At 49.5% G+C, this 27,307-nt stretch overlaps 1 protein-coding gene across 1 annotated transcript in view; it reads left to right on the top strand.

Annotated features, from left to right (window-relative positions):
- smg6 (SMG6 nonsense mediated mRNA decay factor) overlaps nucleotides 1-27,307 on the top strand; it is a 679,747-nt gene that overhangs the window by 59,399 nt on the left and 593,041 nt on the right. Inside the window, 1 exon segment of the mRNA XM_072470017.1 lies at nucleotides 12,201-12,311. Within this exon segment, the coding sequence (XP_072326118.1) occupies nucleotides 12,201-12,311 (111 nt within the window).

Consider the following 27,307-nt stretch of genomic DNA (forward strand, 5'->3'; position numbering starts at 1 on the left):
CCTCCCACACCCCAAAGATCGCCACCGTCGGGTCCGGCTTCACCTCAACCCCGACAATCCTCACTAGGTTCACGACACCGCCTCCCAACAGTTCTCCAACTCCTCACACCCCAGAACATATGAGTGTGATTCGCTGGCCCCCTCCCACACTTCTCACACCCGTCTGCTACCCCCGGAAAACACCCACTCATCCGAGTCATGTGGACCCTGTACACCACATTAAATTACATCAAACTCATTCTTGTGCAGGAGGAGGTTGAGTTCACTCGCTGCATTGCCTCACACCAAAGCCCCCGTCCTATCTCCCTCCCCAACTCCTCCTGCCATTTCCGCTTGATCCTTTTCACTAATGTCTTGCTCTGTCAACCACCCCCATATATCCCCAATCCTACCATCCTCACCTCATCTGAGAGCAGCATTTTCTCCAGGAGTGTAAACTCCGGCACCTGAGGGAATGAATGCAGCTCCTAGCGTACAAAGTCCTGCACCTGCCAGTACCTAAACTCACTCCTTGGTATCTCAAACCTCTCCCGCAGCTCCTCTAGCCCAAAGAACATCCCGTCCGAAAATATGTCCCTAACCCGCCCCAACGTCTCCTCGTCTCCTCCTTCCAACGCCTATATATCCCCAGAATCTCAAACAGATACCGCCACTCTACCCGATCAATGGCCTTCTTTCTCTGCTTCCATGGACACTATCACCTCCGGCATCCGCCCCCCTGACATAATTATGTTTAGCAACCTCCTAATGTTATGAGAAAGCGACCTCCCCTTCACAAAGCCCGTTTGGTCCCTCCACGACTGCATCATACCAATATACTCCATCACCTGCTTTAGCCCCGAGGGCTCCTCGAGTGCCTCCCCCCCTTCCTGGAAGTCCAGCCCATCCAGAAACTGACCCGTATCAGCCATCAGCCTCCTTACCCTGCACTCGGCCCTATACAGCCCCTCATAAAGGCCTTGAACACTTCATTTATCCTCCTGATGCGACACCATGCCCCCCCCCCCCCCTCACCTGACGAAGTTCCCTCGAAGCTGCCTATCACCGCAGCTGGTGGGCCAGTGTGCGGCTCGCCTTCTCCGCATACTCATACTGCACCCCCCTCGCCCGCCGTAGCTGACCCACCGCCCTTCCTGGCATCAACCGGTCAAACTGCCCCTGCAACTTCTTTCTTTCTGCCAACAACTCCTTTGTGGGGGCCACAGAGTACCTCCTATCCACCTCCACTATCTCGTCCAACAGTCGCTGATGCTCCTCCCTCCCCATCCTATCCTCTGGGCCTTGAATAAAATAATTCCCCCCCCAGATCATCGCTTTAAAGGCCTCCCAAAACGTGGCTGCCGCTACCTCCCCATTCCGATTGAGCTCAACATAATTCTTAATCGCCACCACCACCTTCCCACAGAACTCCTTATCCGCCTAAAACTCCCAATCCAACCTCCGCCCCGGGGCCTGACCCGGACAGAGTCTCACCAGGCACAAGTCAGGAGTGTAATGGAATACTCTCCACTTGCCTGGATGAATGCAGCTCCAACAACACTCGAGAGGTTTGACACAATTGAGGCGGCAAGGCAGCACAGTGGTGAGCATTACTGCCTCACAGCACCAGGGTCCCGGGTTCAATTCTGGCCTTGGGTGACTGTATGGGGTTTGCACGTTCTCCCCGTGTCTGCGTGGGTTTCCTCCCACAGTCCAAAGATGTGCAGTTAGGTGGATTTGCAATGCTAAATTGCCCCTAGTGCCAAAGGTTAGGTGGGGTTATGGTGATGGGGCGGGAGATTGTGCCTGGGTAGGGAGCTCTTTCGGAGGGTCGGTGCAGACTCAATGGGCTGAATGGCCTCTTTGTGCACTGTAATGATTTTATGATTCTGTGACCATCCAGGACAAAGCAGCCGCTTGATTGCTCCCCGTTCCACAAACGTTCAGTCCCTCCACCACCAACGCACAGTGGCAGCCGTGTGCAGCATCTACAAGATGCACTGCAGGAACTCACCAAGGTTCCTCAGACAGCACCTTCCAAACCCATGACCAGTACCATCTGGATGGGCAAGAGCAGCAGATACCTGGGAACCCCACCACCTGGAGGCTCCCCTCCAAGTCACTCACAGTCCTGACTTGGAAAGATATCGGCCGTTCCTTCATTGCGCTCACTGGCAGCTCAGCACCATCTTCTAAAGGGCAACTCTGGATGGGCAATAAATGCTCGCCCAGCCACTGATGCCCACACCCTGCAAAATGAATTTTTAAAAAACAATTTTGAAGTGTCAGTTTAGACTGTGTGCCTAACTATCTGAATGAGATTTGAGCCCACAGCTTTCTGCCTTGTGGGAGAGTGCCTTTCCACCATTTGGAGTCTGTATTAGTCCTGGCTTCACTGTTCTGGAATAATAGAGTGAATTGGATTCTATGGATCTTTGTAGGTATGGGGCTTGTAGCTGGTTTCAGTGCTGCAGTGACCAGCAGGTGGCATCATGGCTGCAATGCTGTGAGGGTTTTGAAATTCAGTCTTAGTGGCCCATTGCACTGGAGAACAGTTTAACTGTTCTTCTCCTTTAGGATGCAGCCGTTTTGAAAAGTGAATGTTGAGTTCACTGTCAGTTGGTTCTATTTATAGTGTTGGGGAAACGATTGAATCTTTCCAAAATCGTTGTCTGCACAATTGCTCTCTTCCTTTCCTGAAGGCTGACTCTTGCCAGGGTTCAGTTCTGAGTGTTAGGAACCGTCTGCCGCCCTGTCCAGGTGAAAGTACAGTAAGAAGTCTTACAACACCAGGTTAAAGTGCAACAGGTGAAAGTAGACAGTGAGTGTTGATATGCTGCCCGACCATGGCTGGATTCACAGTTGAGCAAAGATGGTGAATAGAGTAAATATTCCAAAAGACATCAGTTCAGGAGACCAGCACAGTTCCATGTTAAAACTTCATAAATAACATAAAACATACTGCAAACATGCGACCATTTGGCCCAAACAGGCAAAGCTGGTGTTTGTGTTGCATTTCCACCTCCCTCCATTTTGTTGGACTGTATAAACACAGCAACTGGCTAAGCATTAAAAGTAAACACTGGAATGCTAAACAGCACCACCAAAACCCAGTGTCCTGATTGACAGTGAGCGTTGCTGACTCAAGGCGTAGAGGACCCGGGTTCGATCCCGGCTCTGGGTCATTGTCCGTATGGAGTTTGCACATTCTCCCCGTGTCTGCGTGGGTCTCACCCCCACAACCCAAAGATGTGCAGGGTAGGTGGATTGGCCGCGCTAAATTGTTCCTTATTTGGGGGAAAAAAGGATTGGGAATTTTAAATTTAAAAAAAGAACTTTTCCTGATTATTCCTGATTTATCTTTGTCTGATCCAAAGCCTCACCCTTTGCCATGTTGAATTCCGTCTGTCACAGATTTTCCCACGTGCTTTTCCTATATCCCTCCATAGCTTCTGCCTACTGAACTAACTCCACTTCCTAACTCAGTCTTTGTCAGCAAACCTGGATGAATGACTCCCTCTTCTTTCATCTAAATCATTGATAATCATGTGGGAAAGCTGAAGACCCAATGTTGATCCCTGGTCAAATCCCACCAATCAGAGAACAAAATCTCCTCCCTCCCAAACAGAGGTGTACAGGTTCACAGGTCACTGAAAGGGGCAACACAGGTGGAGAAGGTAGTCAAGAAGGCACACGGCATGCTTGCCTTCATTGGCCGGGGCACTGAGTATAGAAATTGACAAGTCATGTTGCAGCTGTATAGAACCTTAGTTAGGCCACACTTGGAGTATAGTGTTCAATTCTGGTCGCCACACTACCAGAAGGATGTGGAGGCTTTAGAGAGGGTGCAGAAGAGATTTACCAGAATGTTGCCTGGTATGGAGGGCATAAGCTATGAGGAGTGGTTGAATAAACTCGGTTTGTTCTCACTGGAACGACGGAGGTTGAGGGGGTGACGGATAGAGGTCTACAAGATTATGAGGGGCATAGACAGAGTGGATAGTCGGAAGCTTTTTCCCAGGGTGAAAGAGTCACTTACTCGGGGACATAGGTTTAAGGTGCGAGGGGTAAAGTTTAGAGGAGATGTACAGGGAATGTTGTTTTGCACAGAGGGTAGTGGGTGCCTGGAACTCGCTACCGGAGGTGGTGGTGGAAGCAGGGACGATAGTGACATTTAAGGGGCACCTTGACAAATACATGAATAGGATGGGAATAGAGGGATACGGACCCAGGAAGTGTAGAAGGTTTTCGGTTAGGAGGGCAGCATGGTCGGCACGGGCTTGGAGGGCCGAAGGGCCTGTTCCTGTGCTGTACATTTCTTTGTTCTAGTATTGTGTTGGAGTTTTGTGTACATTGCAGAATTGTGGCAGGCTCGTGGGCAGTGCAACTTCGTCGGGCTTGCCAGCAACCGGAGGGTTAATGGCCTAGTGTATTTGAAGTGCACCCAGGAGAGTGGGTTGGTATGCAGATATCTCATTGTTACCAAGTGTTGTCATCCGTGCAACCAGCGTGGGAGAGTTTAAAACAGCAAAATTCATGCTGTGCAGTTACAGCTATGGGCCAGAGTTTACATTTTTTCAGTTAGCCACATCTACAATGAATGTTGCCAGTTCTTGGCTGAGTGGTGAAATGGGGCACTTGACAGCAGTGGGATAACTTTTCCATCTCTTCTTTCTATTTCCCTAGTCCCCCTGGGATTGCAGTGCATGCTTTTTGTCAGATGAGTATGGATCAGTTTTAGTGCTGAGGTGTGCTGGAATCTGTATTTTGTGCTTGTCCCTCTCAGCGGAAGGAGGCAGCGTGGAGAGCATGGATGAGGAAGCTGTAGTTATTGCCTAATTGCTGATTCAGGTGTTCTGTTTGCTGTATCCTGGATTGCAGCTGATGTTTTAGTTGGTTGCTCTAACCCTGTGTATTTAACCCTGTATCCCTGTACCACAACCTAAGTTTGAACACATGGGGCGCGATTCTCCGACCCCCCCACCTGGTCGGAGAATCGCCAGGGGCCGGCGTGAATCCCGCCCCCGCCGTGTCGCGAATTCTCCGCCACCGGAGATTCGGCGGGGGCAGGAATCCCCCGGCGATTCTCCGGTCCGAGATGGGCCGAAGTCCCGCCGCTGTCCGCCCACGCCAGCCGGCGTGGATTGAACCACCTTTGGGACGGTGGGACACGGCGGCGCGGGCGGGCTCCGGGGTCCTGGGGGGCTGGGCGCAGGGCGATCTGGCCCCGGGGGGTGCCCCCACGGTGGCCTGGCCCGCGATCGGGGCTCAACGATCCGCGGGCGGGCCTGTGCCCTGGGGGCACTCTTTTCCTTCCGCCTTCGCCATGGTCTCCACCATGGCGGAGGCAGAAGAGACCCCCCTCCACTGCACATGCGCGGGGATGCCGTGAGCGGCCGCTGACGCTCCCGCGCATGCGCCGCCCGGCAAAGTCATTTCCGCGCCAGCTGGCGGGGCACCAAAGGACTTTCCCGCCAGCTGGCGGGGTGGAAATCAGTCCGGCGCGGGCCTAGCCCCTCAAGGTGAGGGCTCGGCCCCTCAAGATGCGGAGACTTCCGCACCTTTGGGGCGGCGCGATGCCCGACTGATTCGCGCCGTTTTTGGCGCCGGTCGGCGGACATCACGCCGATATCGGAGAATCCCGCCCCAGGTCTCGGGATGGAAGGCGAAAGCTCAAACACCCTGCAGCTCTTCTCAGATTTGACCTTTCCCCTGCACTCAATACTGCAGATGAGATTGAGACAAAAAATGGTAAGAAATAAAAGGTTGGTGGAATTGCGGATAGCGATGAGGACTGTCTGAGGATACAGCAGGATTTAGATTGTCTGGAGACTTGGGCGGAGAGATGGCAGATGGAGTTTAATCCGGACAAATGTGAGGTAATGCATTTTGGAAGGGCTAATGCAGGTAGGGAATATACAGTGAATGGTAGAACCCTCAAGAGTATTGAAAGTCAAAGAGATCTAGGAGTACAGGTCCACAGGTCATTGAAAGGGGCAACACAGGTGGAGAAGGTAGTCAAGAAGGCATACGGCATGCTTGCCTTCATTGGCCGGGGCATTGAGTATAAGAATTGGCAAGTCATGTTGCAGCTGTATAGAACCTTAGTTAGGCCACACTTGGAGTATAGTGTTCAATTCTGGTCGCCACACTACCAGAAGGATGTGGAGGCTTTAGAGAGGGTGCAGAAGAGATTTACCAGAATGTTGCCTGGTATGGAAGGCATAAGCTATGAGGAGCGATTGAATAAACTCGGTTTGTTCTCACTGGAACGAAGGAGGTTGAGGGGCGACCTGATAGAGGTATACAAAATTATGAGGGGCATAGACAGAGTGGATAGTCAGAGGCTTTTCCCCAGGGTAGAGGGGTCAATTACTAGGGGGCATAGGTTTAAGGTGAGAGGGGCAAAGTTTAGAGTAGATGTACGAGGCAAGTTTTTTACGCAGAGGGTAGTGGGTGCCTGGAACTCACTACCGGAGGAAGTAGTGGAAGCAGGGACGATAGGGACATTTAAGGGGCATCTTGACAAATATATGAATAGGGTGGGAATAGAAGGATACGGACCCAGGAAGTGTAGGAGATTGTAGTTTAGTCGGGCAGTATGGTCGGCACGGGCTTGGAGGGCCGAAGGGCCTGTTCCTGTGCTGTACATTTCTTTGTTCTTTGTTCTTTGTTGAAGCAGTAGACCGAAGGGCCTCTTGAGTTTACCTCGCAATTCCTTCTTCTTCGGCAGTCCCTCAGGATTGTGGATGACTTCTTTCCACTATGGTTAAGGGCTGGTTTAGCACAGGGCTAAATCGCTGGCTTTGAAAGCAGGCCAGCAGCACGGTTCAATTCCTGTACCAGCCTCTCCGAACAGACGCCGGAATGTGGCGACTAGGGGCTTTTCACAGTAACTTCATTGAAGCTTACTAGTGACAATAAGCAATTTTCATTTCATTTCATTTCAATGGGTTTTGAAATGATTGATAAACCCAATATGTGGTCTGCTATCTCTGCCACCTGCAGGACCGACACGAGGTGCTTGGAGGGCTGGGCAGATGGGTTACAAAAAAAGTATGAACATATATCCGAACAATAATAGGCGTAGGTAACTCGGCCATTTAATAAGATCATGAATGAATGATAACCTCACATCTGCTTCCCTCCTACCTCCCAACAACCTTTCATCCTCTGGCTTACCGAGAATCTATCCACCTCAGCCTGAAAAATGTTTCCCCCCGACTCTCTCTCCACCCGGGACTCTCTCTCCCCCCGACTCTCTCTCCCCTCCCCCCGGCTCTCTCCCCTCCCCCCGGCTCTCTCCCCTCCCCCCGGCTCTCTCCCCTCCCCCCGGCTCTCTCCCCTCCCCCCGGCTCTCTCCCCTCCCCCCGGCAGATGGGTTACAAAAAAAGTATGAACATATATCCGAACAATAATAGGCGTAGGTAACTCGACCATTTAATAAGATCATGAATGAATGATAACCTCACATCTGCTTCCCTCCTACCTCCCAACAACCTTTCATCCTCTGGCTTACCGAGAATCTATCCACCTCAGCCTGAAAAATGTTTCCCCCCGACTCTCTCTCCACCCGGGACTCTCTCTCCCCCCGACTCTCTCTCCCCTCCCCCCGGCTCTCTCCCCTCCCCCCGGCTCTCTCCCCTCCCCCCGGCTCTCTCCCCCTCCCCCCCGGCTCTCTCCCCTCCCCCCGGCTCTCTCCCCTCCCCCCGGCTCTCTCCCCTCCCCCCGGCTCTCTCCCCTCCCCCCGGCTCTCTCCCCTCCCCCCGGCTCTCTCCCCTCCCCCCGGCTCTCTCCCCTCCCCCCGGCTCTCTCCCCTCCCCCCGGCTCTCTCCCCTCCCCCCGGCTCTCTCCCCTCCCCCCGGCTCTCTCCCCTCCCCCCGGCTCTCTCCCCTCCCCCCGGCTCTCTCCCCTCCCCCCGGCTCTCTCCCCTCCCCCCGGCTCTCTCCCCTCCCCCCGGCTCTCTCCCCTCCCCCCGGCTCTCTCCCCTCCCCCCGGCTCTCTCCCCTCCCCCCGGCTCTCTCCCCTCCCCCCGGCTCTCTCCCCTCCCCCCCGGCTCTCTCCCCTCCCCCCGGCTCTCTCCCCTCCCCCCGGCTCTCTCCCCTCCCCCCGGCTCTCTCCCCTCCCCCCGGCTCTCTCCCCTCCCCCCGGCTCTCTCCCCTCCCCCCGGCTCTCTCCCCTCCCCCCGGCTCTCTCCCCTCCCCCCGGCTCTCTCCCCTCCCCCCGGCTCTCTCCCCTCCCCCCGGCTCTCTCCCCTCCCCCCGGCTCTCTCCCCTCCCCCCGGCTCTCTCCCCTCCCCCCGGCTCTCTCCCCTCCCCCCGGCTCTCTCCCCTCCCCCCGGCTCTCTCCCCTCCCCCCGGCTCTCTCCCCCCCCCCCCCGGCTCTCTCCCCTCCCCCCGGCTCTCTCCCCTCCCCCCGGCTCTCTCCCCTCCCCCCGGCTCTCTCCCCTCCCCCCGGCTCTCTCCCCTCCCCCCGGCTCTCTCCCCTCCCCCCGGCTCTCTCCCCTCCCCCCGGCTCTCTCCCCTCCCCCCGAGTATCTCCACTCACCCCGACTCTCTCCCCTCCCCCCGGCTCTCTCCCCTCCCCCGACTCTCTCCCCTCCCCCCGACTCTCTCCCCTCCCCCGACTCTCTCCCCTCCCCCCGACTCTCTCCCCTCCCCCCGGCTCTCTCCCCTCCCCCCGGCTCTCTCCCCTCCCCCCGGCTCTCTCCCCTCCCCCCGGCTCTCTCCCCTCCCCCCGGCTCTCTCCCCTCCCCCCGGCTCTCTCCCCTCCCCCGGCTCTCTCCCCTCCCCCCGGCTCTCTCCCCTCCCCCCGGCTCTCTCCCCTCCCCCCGGCTCTCTCCCCTCCCCCCGGCTCTCTCCCCTCCCCCCGGCTCTCTCCCCTCCCCCCGGCTCTCTCCCCTCCCCCCGGCTCTCTCCCCTCCCCCCCGGCTCTCTCCCCTCCCCCCGGCTCTCTCCCCTCCCCCGGCTCTCTCCCCCTCCCCCCGGCTCTCTCCCCTCCTCCCGGCTCTCTCCCCTCCCCCCGGCTCTCTCCCCTCCCCCCGGCTCTCTCCCCTCCCCCCGGCTCTCTCCCCTCCCCCCGGCTCTCTCCCCTCCCCCCGGCTCTCTCCCCTCCCCCCGGCTCTCTCCCCTCCCCCCGGCTCTCTCCCCTCCCCCCGACTCTCTCCCCTCCCCCCGACTCTCTCCCCTCCCCCGACTCTCTCCCCTCCCCCCGACTCTCTCCCCTCCCCCCGACTCTCTCCCCCTCCCCCCGACTCTCTCCCCTCCCCCCGACTCTCTCCCCTCCCCCCGACTCTCTCCCCTCCCCCCGACTCTCTCCCCCCCCCCGACTCTCTCCCCTCCCCCCCGACTCTCTCCCCTCCCCCCGACTCTCTCCCCTCCCCCCCACTCTCTCCCCTCCCCCCCCACTCTCTCCCCTCCCCCCACTCTCTCCCCTCCCCCCCCACTCTCTCCCCCTCCCCCCCACTCTCTCCCCTCCCCCCCACTCTCTCCCCCCCCCCCCCCACTCTCTCCCCTCCCCCCCACTCTCTCCCCCCCCCCCCCACTCTCTCCACTCACCCCGACTCTCTTTCCCCCCCCCCCAACACCACCCTCTGCGCACCTGTCACCTCTTTCCCTCTGTCCCCGACTGGCGACTGTCACCTCTTTTCTCCCCCCCTACGACTGTCACCTCACCCCCCCCCACCTCAGCCCTTCGCTCACCACCTCCCCCCCAAAAAAACCCAGAGACTGCTGCTCCGCCATGGCATGGGTATGACTGATTTCCATTCCCCAAGCGGAGGCTGGCAGGTTTGGTGTCGACACCAGTCCGCTGGGAGCTGGGCGGAAATGCTCTGTGTTCACTTTCTTCACATTCTGGCTTCGGGCTGTGCCACTTGGTCCCTGCAGACTCATTTCAGCCTTAGAGAATTCAGAATTGCATCCGTTTCTGTCAGCTGTTTAAATACTAAGTCATTGACATATCGTTGGGAGTGCCTGAGATGTGCTTTTGTACCCGCAGTGCGAGGGAGCTGAATTACTATCCCCCTCAATCACCCCAAGTTGAAACCTTCATTCGACATGAATCCAGCTCTTTTATACCACAGATTAGCTCTGAAGGAGAGTCATATTTGACTCAATAGTTGACTCTGGTTCCTTCTCCACAGATGCTGTCAGAACTCCTGTTTTTATATCATTTCTGGTGGCTACACAAAGTATGTCCTCCTGATTTGTGCTATTGAATTTCTTTTTCAGGCAAAAACATCTGCCTATTTTAGTTAAAAGAACTTGTGAAGTAGAGCAGGGAGTTTTCCGGGCATCTTGGCCAACATTCCATCCTCAGCTGACATTGCCAGAAACAGATTCACTGGCCTTTTCCCCCTCAGCTCTGTGTGGAATCTTGCTGTGCATAAAATAGCAATGCTGGCTCCTTACATAAGCCTCTTAAAGTAATTCACTGGACTGAAGTGACATTGAGATATGTTAAGCATGTTGCAATGGTGTGCAATTTTACATCGATCAGAATTATAAAAGGCTGCTTTTGAGACTGGGCCTTTAATGGATGATGTTAACCTGTGTCAGGGCTTTGAATCCACAGTGATCCTCTGTACCACAATGATCCCCTGTACCCGGGTGTCACAGTGATCCCCTGTACCTGGGTGTCACAGTGATCCCCTGTACCCGGGTGTCACAGTGATCCCCTGTACCCGGGTGTCACAGTGATCCACTGTACCCGGGTGTCACAGTGATCCACTGTACCCGGGTGTCACAGTGATCCACTGTACCCGGGTGTCACAGTGATCCACTGTACCCGGGTGTCACAGTGATCCCCTGTACCCGGGTGTCACAGTGATCCACTGTACCCGGGTGTCACAGTGATCCCCTGTACCCGGGTGTCACAGTGATCCCCTGTACCCGGGTGTCACAGTGATCCACTGTACCCGGGTGTCACAGTGATCCCTGTACCCGGGTGTCACAGTGATCCCCTGTACCCGGGTGTCACAGTGATCCACTGTACCCAGGTGTCACAGTGATCCACTGTACCCGGGTGTCACAGTGATCCCCTGTACCCGGGTGTCACAGTGATCCCCTGTACCCGGGTGTCACAGTGATCCCCTGTACCCGGGTGTCACAGTGATCCCCTGTACCCGGGTGTCACAGTGATCCCCTGTACCCGGGTGTCACAGTGATCCCCTGTACCCGGGTGTCACAGTGATCCCCTGTACCCGGGTGTCACAGTGATCCCCTGTACCCGGGTGTCACAGTGATCCCCTGTACCCGGGTGTCACAGCTTCACGAGAAATGCAATGTTGGGATGTTTTTGAAGTGTCGATCAAAGATCATTGTGCTCCCAAGGTTTGACTGATCAGATTTCAGATTTCGAACAGGGTAAGGAATTTGATCTGCTGCCATTAAAAATTGTTATTATAAAGGCAGCACGATGGCGCAGTGGTTAGCACTGCTGCCTCACGGTGCCGAGGTCCCAGGTTCAACCCCGGCTCTGGGTCACTGTCCGTGTGGAGTTTGCGCATTCTCCCCGTGTCTGCGTGGGTTTCGTCCTCACAACCCAAAAGATGTGCTGGTTGGGTGGATTGGCCACGCTAAATTGCCCCTTAATTGGAAAAAATGAATTGGGTAGTCTAAATTTATTTTAAAAAACATACAAACAAAAAAATTGCAAGTATAGGTTTTGATTAATGCAAGGATACTGCGAGAAATGGAAGCATTGTAACCTTCGCACCCTTACCTCACCTGAGCCATGGGGAGTACGATGGATATTTTCAGGGTGATGTGGACTCGCTGTGATCCAAGGGTATGTGAAGCCTCAGTTTATGTTTTGTATTTGAAGCTAATTATCACTTCTCTGTACACCCATGCTGATGAGAACATTGTAAAACTGAACGCTCACACACCTCACAAAATAGCCAGGGGCCACGGCAGGGGTGCGGGAGGGTTGCTTTATTGTATTTGTGTTGAGTCTGATAAATCTGAGCTCTGGTTCTCAGGAGTAAGTCAACCCGGGGGGCGGGGGGGGGGGGGTGGGGGGGGGGGGGGGGGGTGGGGGGCGGGGGGGGGGGGGCGGGGGAGGGGGATGTCCAGCGGTTTTATGAAACTCGGATAATTTATGACTAATACACTTCAGTGCAAATGAAACAATTGTGGGAATGCTCAGTAATTGGGTTCAGCTGAGCTGTGTCTGTCTTTTAAACTGGTTTCATCCTTTATTTTTGTTTTTTCTAACAGAGGCGGAAGCTGGATGCTGTATACTATTACATGCGGAGTCTTGCTGCCAGCAATCCAATTCTTACAGCTAGGGAGAGTCTGATGAGCCTCTTCGAAGAAACCAAGAGGAAGGTCAGTCTGTCATTCAGTGCAGGGAGCAAGCTGGCAGAGTTATTTTGTGTGCGTGCGTGGGAGGAAGGAGGGAGAGAGCAAGTGGACGATTCTGGCTGAAGCTAATGTTTACTGAGTCATAAACAGACCTTGGTGGCAGCGCTGGAAAGCTGTGTGAGATCTGTGACTTGTCTAGATCAGAAAAACAAATCGGACGGGCCGTGTGAAAATGACCATTCATGCCGTCTGCACTGCTGTGATGGCAAGCTTGGCACATGAACAAACCGGGATCAAAGCCTCATTTCTCTCAGAAAATAAACAGAATAAACTGTACTTGAATGCATTGGAGAGGTTTAAAAGGCTGCACTCACTGCAGGTCACATCTCGGGATTACACAGGGATATGTTGCATACTTTAAAAAAAACGTAGTTTCATGAAAACTTCTTAAAACTTAACCATATATCAAAAGGATGAAATCCAGAATCCAGCTGAATATCCGGTCCCTTGTGAGACGATTAACACTTTCACAGTTAGTTGCAGAGCGATGGGACGAGGCTCATGTGAAGCATAATCACCAGTATGGACTTGGTGGGCTCAATGTCCAGTTTTTGTGTTGTTCATCCTCTGCACCTTTCACACTGCAGACAGACTTCCCTCACATGTGCAATTTTACAGAATTTAATTGCATCAATGATGAACAAGAATATTTTATGGGACAGAAAAAGACCAGTTTGATCTCTATATGATGAAATAAATCCCACCAACCAAACTCCACCAAACACTCCCAGGACAGGTACAGCAAGGGGTTAGATACAGAGTAAAGCTCCCTCTACACTGTCCCCATCAAACACTCCCAGGACAGGTACAGCATGGGGGTAGATACAGAGTAAAGCTCCCTCTACACTGTCCCCATCAAACACTCCCAGGACAGGTACAGCACGGGGTTAGATACAGAGTAAAGCTCCCTCTACACTGTCCCCATCAAACACTCCCAGGACAGGTACAGCATGGGGTTAGATACAGAGTAAAGCTCCCTCTACACTGTCCCCATCAAACACTCCCAGGACAGGTACAGCACGGGGTTAGATACAGAGTAAAGCTCCCTCTACACTGTCCCCATCAAACACTCCCAGGACAGGTACAGCACGGGGTTAGATACAGAGTAAAGCTCCCTCTACACTGTCCCCATCAAACTCTCCCAGGACAGGTACAGCACGGGGTTAGATACAGAGTAAAGCTCCCTCTACACTGTCCCCATCAAACACTCCCAGGACAGGTACAGCACGGGGTTAGATACAGAGTAAAGCTCCCTCTACACTGTCCCCATCAAACACTCCCAGGACAGGTATAGCATGGGGTTAGATACAGAGTAAAGCTCCCTCTACACTGTCCCCATCAAACACTCCCAGGACAGGTACAGCACGGGGTTAGATACAGAGTAAAGCTCCCTCTACACTGTCCCCATCAAACACTCCCAGGACGGGTATAGCATGGGGTTAGATACAGAGTAAAGCTCCCTCTACACTGTCCCCGTCAAACACTCCCAGGACAGGTATAGCATGGGGTTAGATACAGAGTAAAGCTCCCTCTACACTGTCCCCGTCAAACACTCCCAGGACGGGTATAGCATGGGGTTAGATACAGAGTAAAGCTCCCTCTACACTGTCCCCGTCAAACACTCTCAGGACAGGTATAGCATGGGGTTAGATACAGAGTAAAGCTCCCTCTGCACTGTCCACATCAAACACTCCCAGGACAGGTACAGCATGGGGTTAGATACAGAGTAAAGCTCCCTCTACACTGTCCCCGTCAAACACTCTCAGGACAGGTATAGCATGGGGTTAGATACAGAGTAAAGCACGGTCGACATGCTGGCTGTGGTGATGGCACAGGATTTAGAGAAGTTCTGGAAGCAGATGGACAGACAGTTTGATTGGCAAGGGAAAGAGCTGCAGGAGTCTTTCAAAGCCACAAGTGAGGAGGGATTGGTCTGGAATCTATTCTAAAGAATGTGATAACGGCGCCCGTCGAAAATAATGGTGAGATTGGGCAGAGTCAACATGGATTTATGAACGGGAAATCATGTTTGACAAACCTGTTTTTGAGGATGTTACTGCGAGAACAGATAAGGGTGAACCAGTGGATGTGGTGTATTTGGATTTTCAGAAGCCTTCAAAAGGTCCTAAACAGGAAATTAGTAAGGGAAATTAGAGCTCATGTGATTGGTGGGGCTGGTGGGGGGTGGGGGGTTGGGTCGGGGGGGTGGGGGGGTGGATATCCAGGTATGGACTGAGGATTGTTTAACAGACCGAAAGCAGAGATGGAGATAAGCGGATCATTCTCAGGTTGTCAGGCTGTGACTATTGGAGTGCTGCAAGGATCAGTGTTTGGGTCTCAGCTATCCACAACATGTATCAATGATTTGGATGTGGGAACCAAATGTAATATTTCCAAGCTTGCTGATGACACAAAACTTGGCAGGAATGGGAGCTGTGAGGAGGATGCAGAGACGCTTCAAGGAGATTTAGACAAGAACATAGCAGATGGAATGTGATGTGTAAAAATGTGAAGTTACCTATTTTGGTAGGAAAAATAGAAACAGTATTTCTAAAATGGGGAGAAATTGGGACGTGATGATGTCCACAGAATCCTGGATGTTCTTGTTGATAAGTCACTGAAAGCTAACATGCGGGTGCAACAAGCAGTTTTTTTAGGATGTTACAGCCATGATGTAGTTAAATATGAACAAGCCTGAGGTGCCGAATGGCCAATTCCAGTGTCCACGTCCCTGTGTTTCTATAAGGGATGTGGAGTGAATGCAGGTGGATGGATGAATGCAGATTAACGAAAATTTAATTTCATGGTAGAGCAGACTTGATGGACTCTTCTTGTTCTTAGGTTCCTTGCTGCATTGTAAGAATTTTTGTTTCCAATTTTGGGTTTGAAGAACCCATTATTATCATTTTTACAGGGAGTTAAACTGGAAACTCTGTGCACCAGTGTCAACACATCAATGTCTTGCACCAGCTTCCATTCGTACCATTCTTTCCTGGTGATGGATTTAACAATCCAATATTGTCTGCTCCCGTCTCCATGGCTGCTTCACTGCTTCAAACAAACATGGAGCCCCTGGCCCTGGAGTCTGGTATTTAGCTAACTATAATCCGCAGTGACCGTCACTGAGTAACTTTCCCCTGCTTGCTCTTTATTTCATGAATGCCTGACATAAGGTTTGGAAAAATTCAGTGAATTTGAGGTTTTCGAACAGGCTGTTTTTCAAAATTAGCAAAACCGCAGTACTTGTGCTGAGGGAGGCTGTCTTGCAGTTTGGACTGGAACCACAGGACACTTGCATACAGAGCTCAGCTCAATGACCAATTCAACTCCCTCAGACCTCTTCTGTGACACACAGTGCGTCTGTGTTTTACTGCACAGTCCATGCTGATGATCTACAAATAGTCACATTTAACAAAAATCCATTCAGCAATTCCTTTGAAATGGCCAATGGCTCTCTGGACAGATATTTCCTCAGATTAACATAATCCAGTCTCTAAGATTTTCTCAATGCATCGGAGTGCCATAAACACCAATTTGGGTGTGAGAGTATAAATACTAATGGCAGAAAATAGAAATTTAACCATTGGTTTAAGCTGAATCAATAATCCTCTCGCTGACATGTTCTCATGGAGCAACCTTTGCTCCCTGGTTTGATGGAGGTTGATTGTATTTGTTTTGGATGCTTGAACTGGTTTAGTCTTCAGACGGAGTTAATTGAGTCCAGTAAGATCTGTGTTGGAATTCTTCAAGCTCCTTTCCCTCTCCATCCCAATCTGAATGACTGTCTGCTGCTTCACACCGTGTGTAAGTTCTGCACTGGCATTCCTGTCCTTCCTGTTCTTCCCCAGCCTAGTCCAAATGTCTGCCTGGTTCCCACTGAGGGAACTGCTGTGCTGCTCTATGTTAATGATCTGTTCTGTTCTGAGCAGTACTGGCCGTGTGGCTGGGAAAATTATTGCTTTCAGTCCAGGGTATTTTCCTTTACCTTGGACAGGCAGGGTCCAGGGCCAGTGTTGCATTTATCCGCCCTCTATCTAGTCCCTCACCATTATTCCACACCGTATCATTCATCACACAACACAATATGTGTTCATCATTTACCATCATAGCTATTTTTCATCATCTTTTTAAAAACCTCATTGCCACAGTTATGTTAAAGGATTTAAATTAACAATGAATCCCTCTTCCTGATTCTTCCTGTGACACAGATGTTGTCAAGGTGGGTCTGCCTCACGGTATGGAAATAGGATTACTATTTTAGCTACTAACAGGATATTTTCTTCATGCTGTCATGCCCTCTATGGCTGTCCCTCATTCTACGAGTCAGGAATGGCATTGTCTCCCTGTTGTTTGAAGGCTTTGTATTTGGTAGGTAGAATGTGCTATATAGGCACATTAAGTTTAAGCAGGAAGAACACATTATGCTTCTGCTGCCCTTAACCTTTCCGTGTAGATGACCCAATCACACTGTTTGACCAGCTCTCTTTAATGCTTCACACGTAGTAGTTCCCAACATGCTTTCCACCACACTGCTTCATGGTTAGAGGACGCAGAGCACCATTGCTGAGCTTTGTATTCAGTGGTCGGGCACTAGTGATGCATTCAGTGTATGGTTGTGGCTGAGAGGTGGGATGGGGGCACGGAGATGAAGAACCATGGCAGGACAAGGTAGTGCTCGTGGAGTTGTGGGATATTGTGCACTTGTAATTTAGCCAGATTTTGGACTGTGTCAGAAGATGGATTTCTGTTCTGTGTAGCATTCTTAAATATAAATAGTGTTACCGTTACATTTTCCATCACTTGAGTCCTACAAGTAAATTTAGGGAGTTAGGGGTTAAACTAAAAGGTAGGACCTCAAAGGTAGTAATCTCAGGATTGCTACCAGTGCCACGTGCTAGTCAGAGTAGGAATGTCAGGATAGATAGGATGACTACTGTGGCTTGAGAGATGGTGCATGAGGGAGGGATTCAAAGTCCTGGGACATTGGAACCGGTTCTGGGGGAGGTGGGACCAGTACAAACTGGATGGTCTGCACCTGGGCAGGACTGGAACCAATGTCCTAGGGGGAGTGTTTGCTAGCGCTGTTGGGGAGGGTTAACCTAATGTGGCAGGGGATGGGAACCGATGCAAGAAGTTGGAGGGAAGTAAAGTGGGGACAGAAACAAAAGTCAGTAAGGGGGAAAAGTGAAAGGCAGAGAAACCAAAGTCAAAAATCAAAAAGGGCCACAGTACAGAGTACAGAGACTGGAGAACTCAGTGAATGGGCCCAGTACGGCTAAGAGAAATAAAACACAGGGAGAGTGTACAAAGCATGATTGGACAGATGGTCTGAGAAAGCAGGGCAGAGAGCAAGGGAAGTCTAGATTAAACTGCATTCATTTCAATGCAAGAGGCCTGATGGGCAAGGCAGATGAACTCCGGGCATGGATGGGACTGGGATATTATAGCTATTCCTGAAACACGGCTAAAGGAGGGGCAGGACTGGCAGCTCAATATTCACTGGGTTCACTGTTTTTTGTTATTTATAATAATGATTTGGATAAGAATTTAGGAGGCATGGTTAGTAAGTTTGCAGATGATATCAAGATTGGTGACATAGTGGACGGTGAATCTAGGATTGCAATGGGATCTTGATCAGTTGGGCCCGTGGGCTGATGAATGGCAGATGGAGTTTAATTTAGATAAATGTGAGCTGATGCATTTTGGTACATCGAATTGCGGCAGGACCTACTCAGTTAACGGTAGGGAGTTGGGGAAAGTTATAGAACAAAGAGATCTAGGAGTACAGGTTCATAGCTCCTTGAGAATGGAGTCACAGGTGGACAGGGTGGTGAAGAAGGCATTCAGCATGCTTGGTTTTATTGGTCAGAATATTGAATACAGGAGTTGGGACGTCTTGTTGAAGTTGTACAAGACATTAGTAAGACCACACATGGAATACGGTGTTCAGTTCTGGTCACCCTATTATAGGAAGGATATTGTTAAACTAGAAAGAGTTCAGAAGAGATTTACCAGGATGCTCCCGGGACTTAATGGTCTGAGTTATAAGGAGAGGCTGGATAGACTGAGACTTTTTTCCCTGGAGTGTAGGAGGCTTAGGGGTGATCTTATCGAGGTCTATAAAATAATGAGGGGCATAGGTAAGGTAGATAGTCAACATCTTTTCCCAAAGGTGTGGGAGTCTAGAACTAGAGGGCATAGGTTTAAGGTGAGGGGGGAGAGATACAAAAGGGTTCAGGGGGGGCAATTTTTTTCACAGAGTGGGTGATGAGCATCTGGAACTAGCTGCCAGAGGCAGTAGTAGAGGGGGGTACAATTTTGTCTTTTAAAAAGCATTCAGACAGTTATATGGGTAAGATGGGTGTAGAGGAATATGGGCCAAATGTGGGCAATTGGGACTAGCTTAGTGATAGAAACTGGGCGGCATGGACCGGCTGGGCCGAAGGGCCTGTCTCCATGCTGTAGAGTCCCCAGCACTGATCCCTATGGCATACCACTCGTTACATTTTGCCAACCAGGCAAATACCCATTTATGCCAACTGTTTCCTGTTAGCTCAGGGGTTTATCAGCCCCAACCATTTGCTCAATGCCTTTTCCCTGGTGATTGTAATTTTCCTGAGTTCCTCCCTCCCTTCCATGTCTTGATTTACAGCTATTTCTGTTACTTGTATCTTCTGCAGTGACGGCTGTTACAAAATACCTGTTCAATTCACCTGCCGAGTCCCTACTTTCCATTTATCAATTCCCCAGATGCGCTTTTCTTTTGTAAATATCTGTAGAAATTCTTAGTTGTCTTTATATTTCCAGCTCTCTTTTTCTCATGCCCTAATTTTTCCCTTCTTATTCATCTGTTTGACATTATTTGCTGCTCTTTATATTCTGTCCAATCTTCTGACCTGCAATTATACGCTTTTTAAAACAAAGATTTCATAGATTTCATAGAACTTACAGAGCAGAAGGAGGCGATTTGGCCCATCGAGTCTGCACCGGCCCTTGGAAAGAGCACCCTACCCAAGCCCACATTCCATCCTGTAGTGATCTCTGTATATGTAAATACATGAAGGGTTAATGTGTAGTCAGTACAGTCAGATGATCACGAGAGGGCAACACTAACGGGGAGTATAAAAACAAGCTCAATCTGTTTTCCCGCTCTCTTCAGGTGTGTTGTAGCTAGAGAACAGAAGTATAGTAAGTGTAAAGTATAATATTCATAGTTAATCTAATTCTATCTTGTTTAATTTGATTACTAGTAAAAGTATTGAAGAATCAAACTAACAAGTAAATTGATTAGTTACTCAAATTATTTGTTATCACTGGATGACTTTGAGTATTCATCATCAAAGTTAAGTTCAACGCATAAGCAAATGAGTAACAAGTATTACTCCAAGTAATATAACCTGGTACCAGGATAAAAGCTTTAAGAAAGATTACTAGAAAGATTAGGCAAGAAAAGAGAGACCTTCAGTACCGACTGTTCAACTGTGGAAGACTTCGAAGCAATCGGATCCTTGAAAACCAATCGACTCGATGGACCACGTTCAAGCTCCATGGCAGCTGAAAACTACCGGTAACTTAAATTTAAACTGGAAACTCTTTAAGCAACAGTTCCAACTTTATTTGGGAGCGCATGATCTAAATACTGCCTCTGAAGCCAGTAGAATAGCACTGCTACTATCAATGGCAGGTCAACAAGCTATAGAGATATATAACACGTTTATATTCTCAGAAGGTGAAGATAAAAGCAAATTTAGTGTGATAAGCGCGAAGATTGATGACCACTGCAAGATGCAGAGTAATGAAATACTGGAGCGTTTCAGATTTCATAAAAGGTTGCAAAGAAATGGCGAAACTGATCACAAACTTTGTCGCCGACTTTAAACTGCTAGCACAAACATGTAATTTTGTTAATTGGCATGAATCATTAATAAGGGATCAAATTGTTTCCGGACTTAATTATGAAAGCTTGAGAGAAGCATTATTGAGACAAAACGATCTAACGTTCAAAATCGTGATCAAAAAATGTATTTCACATGAGCAAAGCAGAAATCAATATTTGGAGTTTTATTACCGGGAAAAGGGCGCGAACGTCCAACACGAGGTTGAGGATAGTTAGAATGGTGTCGCAGGCAGCAAAGAAGCACGTTCAGGACGGCAGCTACCTTGTGCGTGCACACTCCAGCTCGGGACATGCTCAGTTTGTTCAAAATGCAAGGCTCAAGAGGAGAAGACTGTGCATGCGCGAACGTACATCATGCATCAGAGTGACAACGTCATGACCCGTGCTACCGATGTGGTAACGCCCACTTAAAGGGGAAATGCCCTGCAGGAAAAATATGTTTAAAGTGCTCCAAGCTTAACCACACTGCTTCCCAATGCAAGTCAACAGCGATATATCAAACTCCAACATGACTGACTGGGTCAGCTCGTTGGTCTGCGTCAAGAAAATTTCAGGTGATCTCAGAATCTATGGATCCCAAAGATCTAAACAAGAACATCCGTAGGGAACACTACCCTATCCCCAAGCGAGAGGAGATAACTTGTGAGATGGCAAACGCTCGCATTTTTACCAAACTCAACGCTTCACAAGGCTTCTGGCAGATGCAGCTAGATGATTCAGGCAAATTGCTCCGTACGTTCAACACGCCATTTGGACGTTACTATTTTAATCAAACGCCTTTCGGGATCATCTCAGCCTCGAGATTTTTCACTGAATCATGGAGCAGATGACGGAGAACATTGAAGGTGTCAGAGTATATGTAGATGACATTATCATTTGGTCAACGACGGAAGAAGACCACTTTGCCAGATTAAGAAAAGTGTTTCACAGAATCCACCAATATGGACTGAAACTCAACCAATCTAAGTGCACGTTTGCACGTTCATCTTTGAATTTTTTGGGTCATGCAATTTCAGCTCAAGGTGTCAAGCCAGATAATGAAAACATATATGCAATACAGAACATGCAGCAGCCGAAAGATGAAAAAAGCTGTACTTCGATTTCTAGGATTCATTAACTTCCTAGTCAAATTCGTATGCAACTTGTCGACTCTCCGAAACTTAAGACGGCTTTTGCACTCTGATTATAAACTCAGGTACATTGTTTATTTTGTTGTTGTAAAACCATAAATACCTCAATAGAATGTTTATTAAAAAAAACTCTACAAAACTTAATCAGGAAGACTACAGAGTTTGAATGGACTCCACGCCACCAAGAAGAATGGGTGGATCTCAAGCATCAACTGATGACCACTCCAATTTAGACTTTTTTTGATCCTACCATACCTACAAAGATTTCCACCAATGCCAGTCAAGATGGAATTGGTGCGGTACTACTTCAACAAGACAACCAAACAAACTGGGTTCCTGTAGCATAAGCATCCAGAGTGATGACCGCCACGGAGTGCAGATATGCACAAATTGAAAAAGAGTGTCTTGGGCTGATCACAGGCATCACAATGTTTCATGACTATGTGAACGGGTTACCCACGTTCACTGTAGAGACGGATCACACACCACTAGTCAATATAATTGAAACAAAACTAAATGATATGACTCGTCGCCTGCAAAGAATGACGATGAAATTGAGGGGGTATGGCTTCACACTAGTCTACACTCCAAGAAAGGACTTCATCATAGCAGACACGCTATCTCGATCCATCAATACTGAAAGCTCACCTCCTGAGTCCATTGACAATATAGAAGCTCAACTGCAGTTGTACAAGAAAAATCTTCCAGAATCTGACGAGAAGGTGTTGTAAATACATCTAGAGACACAAAAGGATGCGAGCTTGCTCTGAGTAATACATCATCTCCAGCATGGTTGGCTCATTTCATTTCATTTCATTTCAAAGGGACACTGCCCTCAGTTCAAAAACATACAGGCAGAACTGACTATAGTGGATGGATTGCTACTAAGAAATTACCAGATCGTCATTCCGCTAACTCTCAGGTCAGAGATGCTCAGCCAGATTCAAGAGGGACATCTCGGAATCGAGAAGTGCAAGAGAAGATATATAAGCTGTATATTGGCCTGGAATAAATAAAGAGATACCCGAATGGTAATGGTGTTTTCCACGTGTCAAAAACATCAACCGGCACAATGTGAGGAGACACTCCAGCAGCATGAAATGGCTACGTCACCGTGGATGAAAGTAGGCATTGACTTGTTCCATGCTAAAGGGAGAGACTATGTTCTCATCATTGGCTACTACCCAAATTTTCCTGAAGTGGTGAGACTTCCACGTCAGTGATAAAGGCTTGTAGGGAGACATTTGTAAGACATGGCATTCCGCAAACCGTTGCGTCCGATAATGGTCCTTGCTTCGCGAGCTGGGAGTGGACAGATTTCTCCAAACGATACAATTTCAACCATATCACCTCGAGTCCGCACTTTCCTCAGTCGAACGACAGAGTAGAAAAAGGTGTGCACAATGTAACGCAACTAAGGAAGTTAATGATTCGCAAACCGATATTCACTTGGCTTTACTTTCATATAGAGCCTGACCATTAAGCTCAGGGCTATCTCCGGCTCAAATGCTTTTCAATCGTGATGTGAGAACAACGCTACCCATAATACAAATCAGCAATCCAGACCAATCGTGTGTAAGATCAAACAACAACGCAACAAACAACGTCAGTATTATGATCTACATGCGATACCACTGAAATCACTAACAGATGATATTGTTAGACTTCGACATCCAGAAGGAGGATGGTCTCAAACCGCCACAGTATTCAGACAAGCAGCGCCACGTTCGTATTTTGTCAAGACTGCAGAGGGTGTACTAATTCGACAAAATCGGCGAGACCTTTTAAAAATACAAATTCCTCAACCTGTGTTTCCAACGTTGAATTAGCATCAATCTCGAAACCACCAGCACTTGAATATCAGAAAAACATTAAAATATCAACCACCTCAAGTCAACTGAGAAGATCAAGCAGACGATGAAGTAAACCCAATCGTTTAAATTTGTGGACATTGAACTGATTGATTCATTGCCTCTGCATGACAGACTGCATCGTTTCTTTATGTACAATTTTCTTTACAACATATAGAAAATATGTAACACAAAAAAGGGGGATGTAGTGATCTCTGTATATGTAAATACATGAAGGGTTAATGTGCAGTCAGTACAGTCAGATGATCACTAGAGGGCAACACTAACAGGGAGTATAAAAACAAGCTCAATCTGTTTTGCCGCTCTCTTCGGGTGTGTTGTAGCTAGAGAACAGAAGTATAGTAAGCTCAGCGTGTAAAATATAATATTCATAGTTAATCTAATTCTATCTTGTTTAATTTAACTACGAGTAAAAGTATTGAAGAATCAAATTCACAAGTAAATTGATTATCATAGAATTTACAGTGCAGAAGGAGGCCATTCGGCCCATCGAGTCTGCACCGGCTCTTGGAAAGAGCACCCTACCCAAGGTCAACACCTTACCCCTATCCCCATAACACAGTAACCCCACCCAACACTAAGGGCAATTTTGGACACTAAGGGCAATTTATCATGGCCAATTCACCTAACCTGCACATCTTTGGACTGTGGGATGAAACCGGAGCACCCGGAGGAAACCCATGCACACACGGGGAGGATGTGCAGACTCCGCACAGACAGTGACCCAAGCCGGGAATCGAACCGGGGACCCTGGAGCTGTGAAGCAACAGTGCTAACCACTGTGTTACCATGCCGCCCTATGATACCATCTTTAACTTCTTTAGTTAACCATGGATGGTGGGACCTCCTCTTAGAATTTTTCTTTCTTGTTGGAATGTATTTATTCTGGGTTTCCTGAAATATCCCTTAAATGTCTGACTGCATCTCTGTGGACCTATCCCATGATCTCATTTGCCAGTTCACTTTAACCAGATCCACTTTCATGCCCTCACAATTGCCCTTATTTAAGTTTAAAATGCTAGTCTTTGGCGCACTCTTCTCCCCCTCAAACTGACTGTAATTGAATCTTATAATCGCTGCTACCTACGGGTGCCTTCCCTGACATTATCAATTAATTCTATTTCTTTTTTAAAAATATATTTTTATTCAAACCAGGACATACATAAACAAAAACACACTAAGTCAAAAGCATAATAATTGCCATAGGTTCACTTTTCCAGAACCTCACCAATCGGTGACAAGACCAGAACACTTGGAGATGATTTGCTGTCCCCTTCCTCCACATCTCTCACACTTATCCTCTACCTCTGAAAAGAACTCACTCATCCGTGCCCGCATCATGTGAGCCCTATGCACTATCTTGAATTGTATCAAGCTCATCCTGGCACAGGACGACATTGCATTGACCCGGCCTAATCTCAATCCTCAACTCCCATCCCAACTTCATGCCCAGCTTCTCCCGCTTCTGCTTTACCACCTCGATTGGTATTTTCCCTGTGCCCTCCAGCCATCCATAACTGGCCGCAATCCTCCTGCCCCCAAACTCATAGAACAGTACAGCACAGTACAGGCCCTACGGCCCACAATGTTGTGCCGACCACTTATCCTAATCTAAGATAAACCTAACCTAAACCCCTTCAATTTACTGCTGTCCATGTGTCTGTCTAAGAGTCGCTTAAATGTCCCTAATGACTCTGACTCCACCACCTCTGCTGGCAGTGCATTCCACACACCCACCACTCTCTGTGTAAAGAACCTACCTCTGACATCTCCCCTATACCTTCCTCCAATCACCTTAAGATTATGTCCCCTTGTGACAGTCATTTCTGCCCTGGGGGAAAAGTCTCTGGCTATCCACTCTATCCATGGCTCTCATCACCTTGTACACCTCGATCAAGTCACCTCTCTTCTTTCTTCGCTCCAGTGAGAAAAGCCCTAGCTCCCTCAATCTTTCTTTGTAAGACATGTCCTCCAGTCCAGGCAGCATCCTGGTAACTCTCAAAGAACAAAGAAAAGTACAGCACAGGAACAGGCCCTTCGGCCCTCTAAGCCCGTGCCGACCACGCTATTCCCATCCTATTCATGTAAATGTCTCCTCTGCACCCTCTCCAAAGCAGCCACATCCTTCCATTTACATTTTGTTTTTAGAGTACCCAATTCATTTTTCCAATTAAGGGGCAATTTAGCGTGGCCAATCCACCTACCCTGCACATCTTTGGGTTGTGGGGGTGAAACCCACGCAGACACTGGGAGAATGTGCAAACTCCACACGGACAGTGACCCAGAGCCAGGATCGGACCTGGGACCTCGGTACCATGAGGCTGCAGTGCTAACCACTGCGCCACTGTGCTGCCCCATCCACATTCCTCCTATAATGAGGCGACCACAACTGAACACAATATTCCAAGTGTGGTCTAACCAGGGTTTTATAAAGCTGCGGCAACACCTCGCGGCTCTTAAACTCAATCCCCCTGTTAATGAAAGCCAACACACCATACGCCTTCTTAACAACCCTATCAACCTGGGTGGCAACTTTGAGGGATCTATGTACATGGACCCCAAGATCCCTCTGTTCCTCCACACTTCCAAGAATCCTGCCTTTAACCCTGTATTCAGCATTCAAATTCAACCTTCCAAAATGAATCTCTTCACATTTATCAAGGTTGAACTCCATCTGCCACTTCTCAGCCCAGCTCTGCATCCTGTCAATGTCCTGTTGTAACCTGCAACAACCCTCAACGTGATCTACAGCTCCCCAACCTTCGTGTCATCAGCAAACTTAATAACCCACCCTTCCACTTCCTCATCCAAGTCATTTATAAAAACCACAAAGAGCAGAGGTCCTAGATCAGATCCCTGCAGAACACCACTGGTCACCGACCTCCAGGCAGAATACTTTCTGTCCACTAGACTCGCTGTCTTCTTTCGGCCAGCCAATTCTGTATCCAGTCAGCCAAATTTCCCTGTATTCCCGTCCCCCAATCATGTTCCCTTTCCTTCCCCTGACTGTAACCCAGCTAGTCTTGTCCTGAACCTTGAGTGTGGCTACCTCCCTGTAACTCCTCTCTATCACCCCCTCTGCCTCCTGGATGATCCGAAGTTCATCCAGCTCCAGTTCCCTAACGTGGTTTCCGAGGAGCTGGAGTTGGGTGCACTTCCCGCAGGTGTAGTCAGTGGGGACAGAAGTGGTGTCCCTTACCTCCCACATCCTACAGGAGGAGCATGCAACTGTCTTAACTTAATTCCATCTGAATTCCCAAAAAGATTTATAAGGGGAAAAATAGTTAACGATTAAATACTCGTTATACTGCTGCTACTCTCTCAAGTGAACCCTCTAAAATTGGTGATTCTGCTGAATAATACAAATATAGCTTGCTCTTACAATACCTGACCAGCCCACTAATGACTGGAGCGCAATAGCCATGGGCTCAATAGCCAATGTGACAGAAGCGGGGAAACGGGCACCTCCACCTCATACCCCTGTAGAACCCGAAATCTCCTAAGCTGATCAAATGCATCCTAACACTAGCCGTGGGTCCGCATTTAACAACCTCACCCATGAGATTAATGTGGGCCCAAACCCGAACCTCCCTAACGTACCTGGACACTATCCTATCGAATCCCTTTTCCGCATCCATAGCCACACCAGCCTCCGGCACCATGCCCTCGGACACGTCATAACCACATTCAATAAACATAGAATATGACTTGGCAGCTGCCTCCCCTTCATGAAACCCACTTGATTCTCTGGCACCACCTCTGGCCCACATCCCTCCAACCGCCTTGCCAATAACTTAGCAAGCACCTTCACGCCTGTGTTAATAGGAAGATTGGCCTATATGACCCACACTCTACCGGCTCCTCATTCTTCTTGGGGATTATCGACGCCTGAACCAGCGTGGCTGGCAGCTCTCCTTGTGCCAAAGAGTCGCAAAACATCTCCAGCAAAGTGGAGCCAATTCCACCACAAACCATTTGTAAAAGTCAACTGGGAAACTATCAGGTCACTGTGCCTTCCCTGACTGTATTAACCCAATTGCATCCATCACCTTTTATAGCCCG

Source organism: Scyliorhinus torazame, chromosome 12 (genome assembly GCF_047496885.1).
Source record: "Scyliorhinus torazame isolate Kashiwa2021f chromosome 12, sScyTor2.1, whole genome shotgun sequence".
Classification (NCBI taxonomy): Eukaryota; Metazoa; Chordata; class Chondrichthyes; order Carcharhiniformes; family Scyliorhinidae; genus Scyliorhinus; species Scyliorhinus torazame.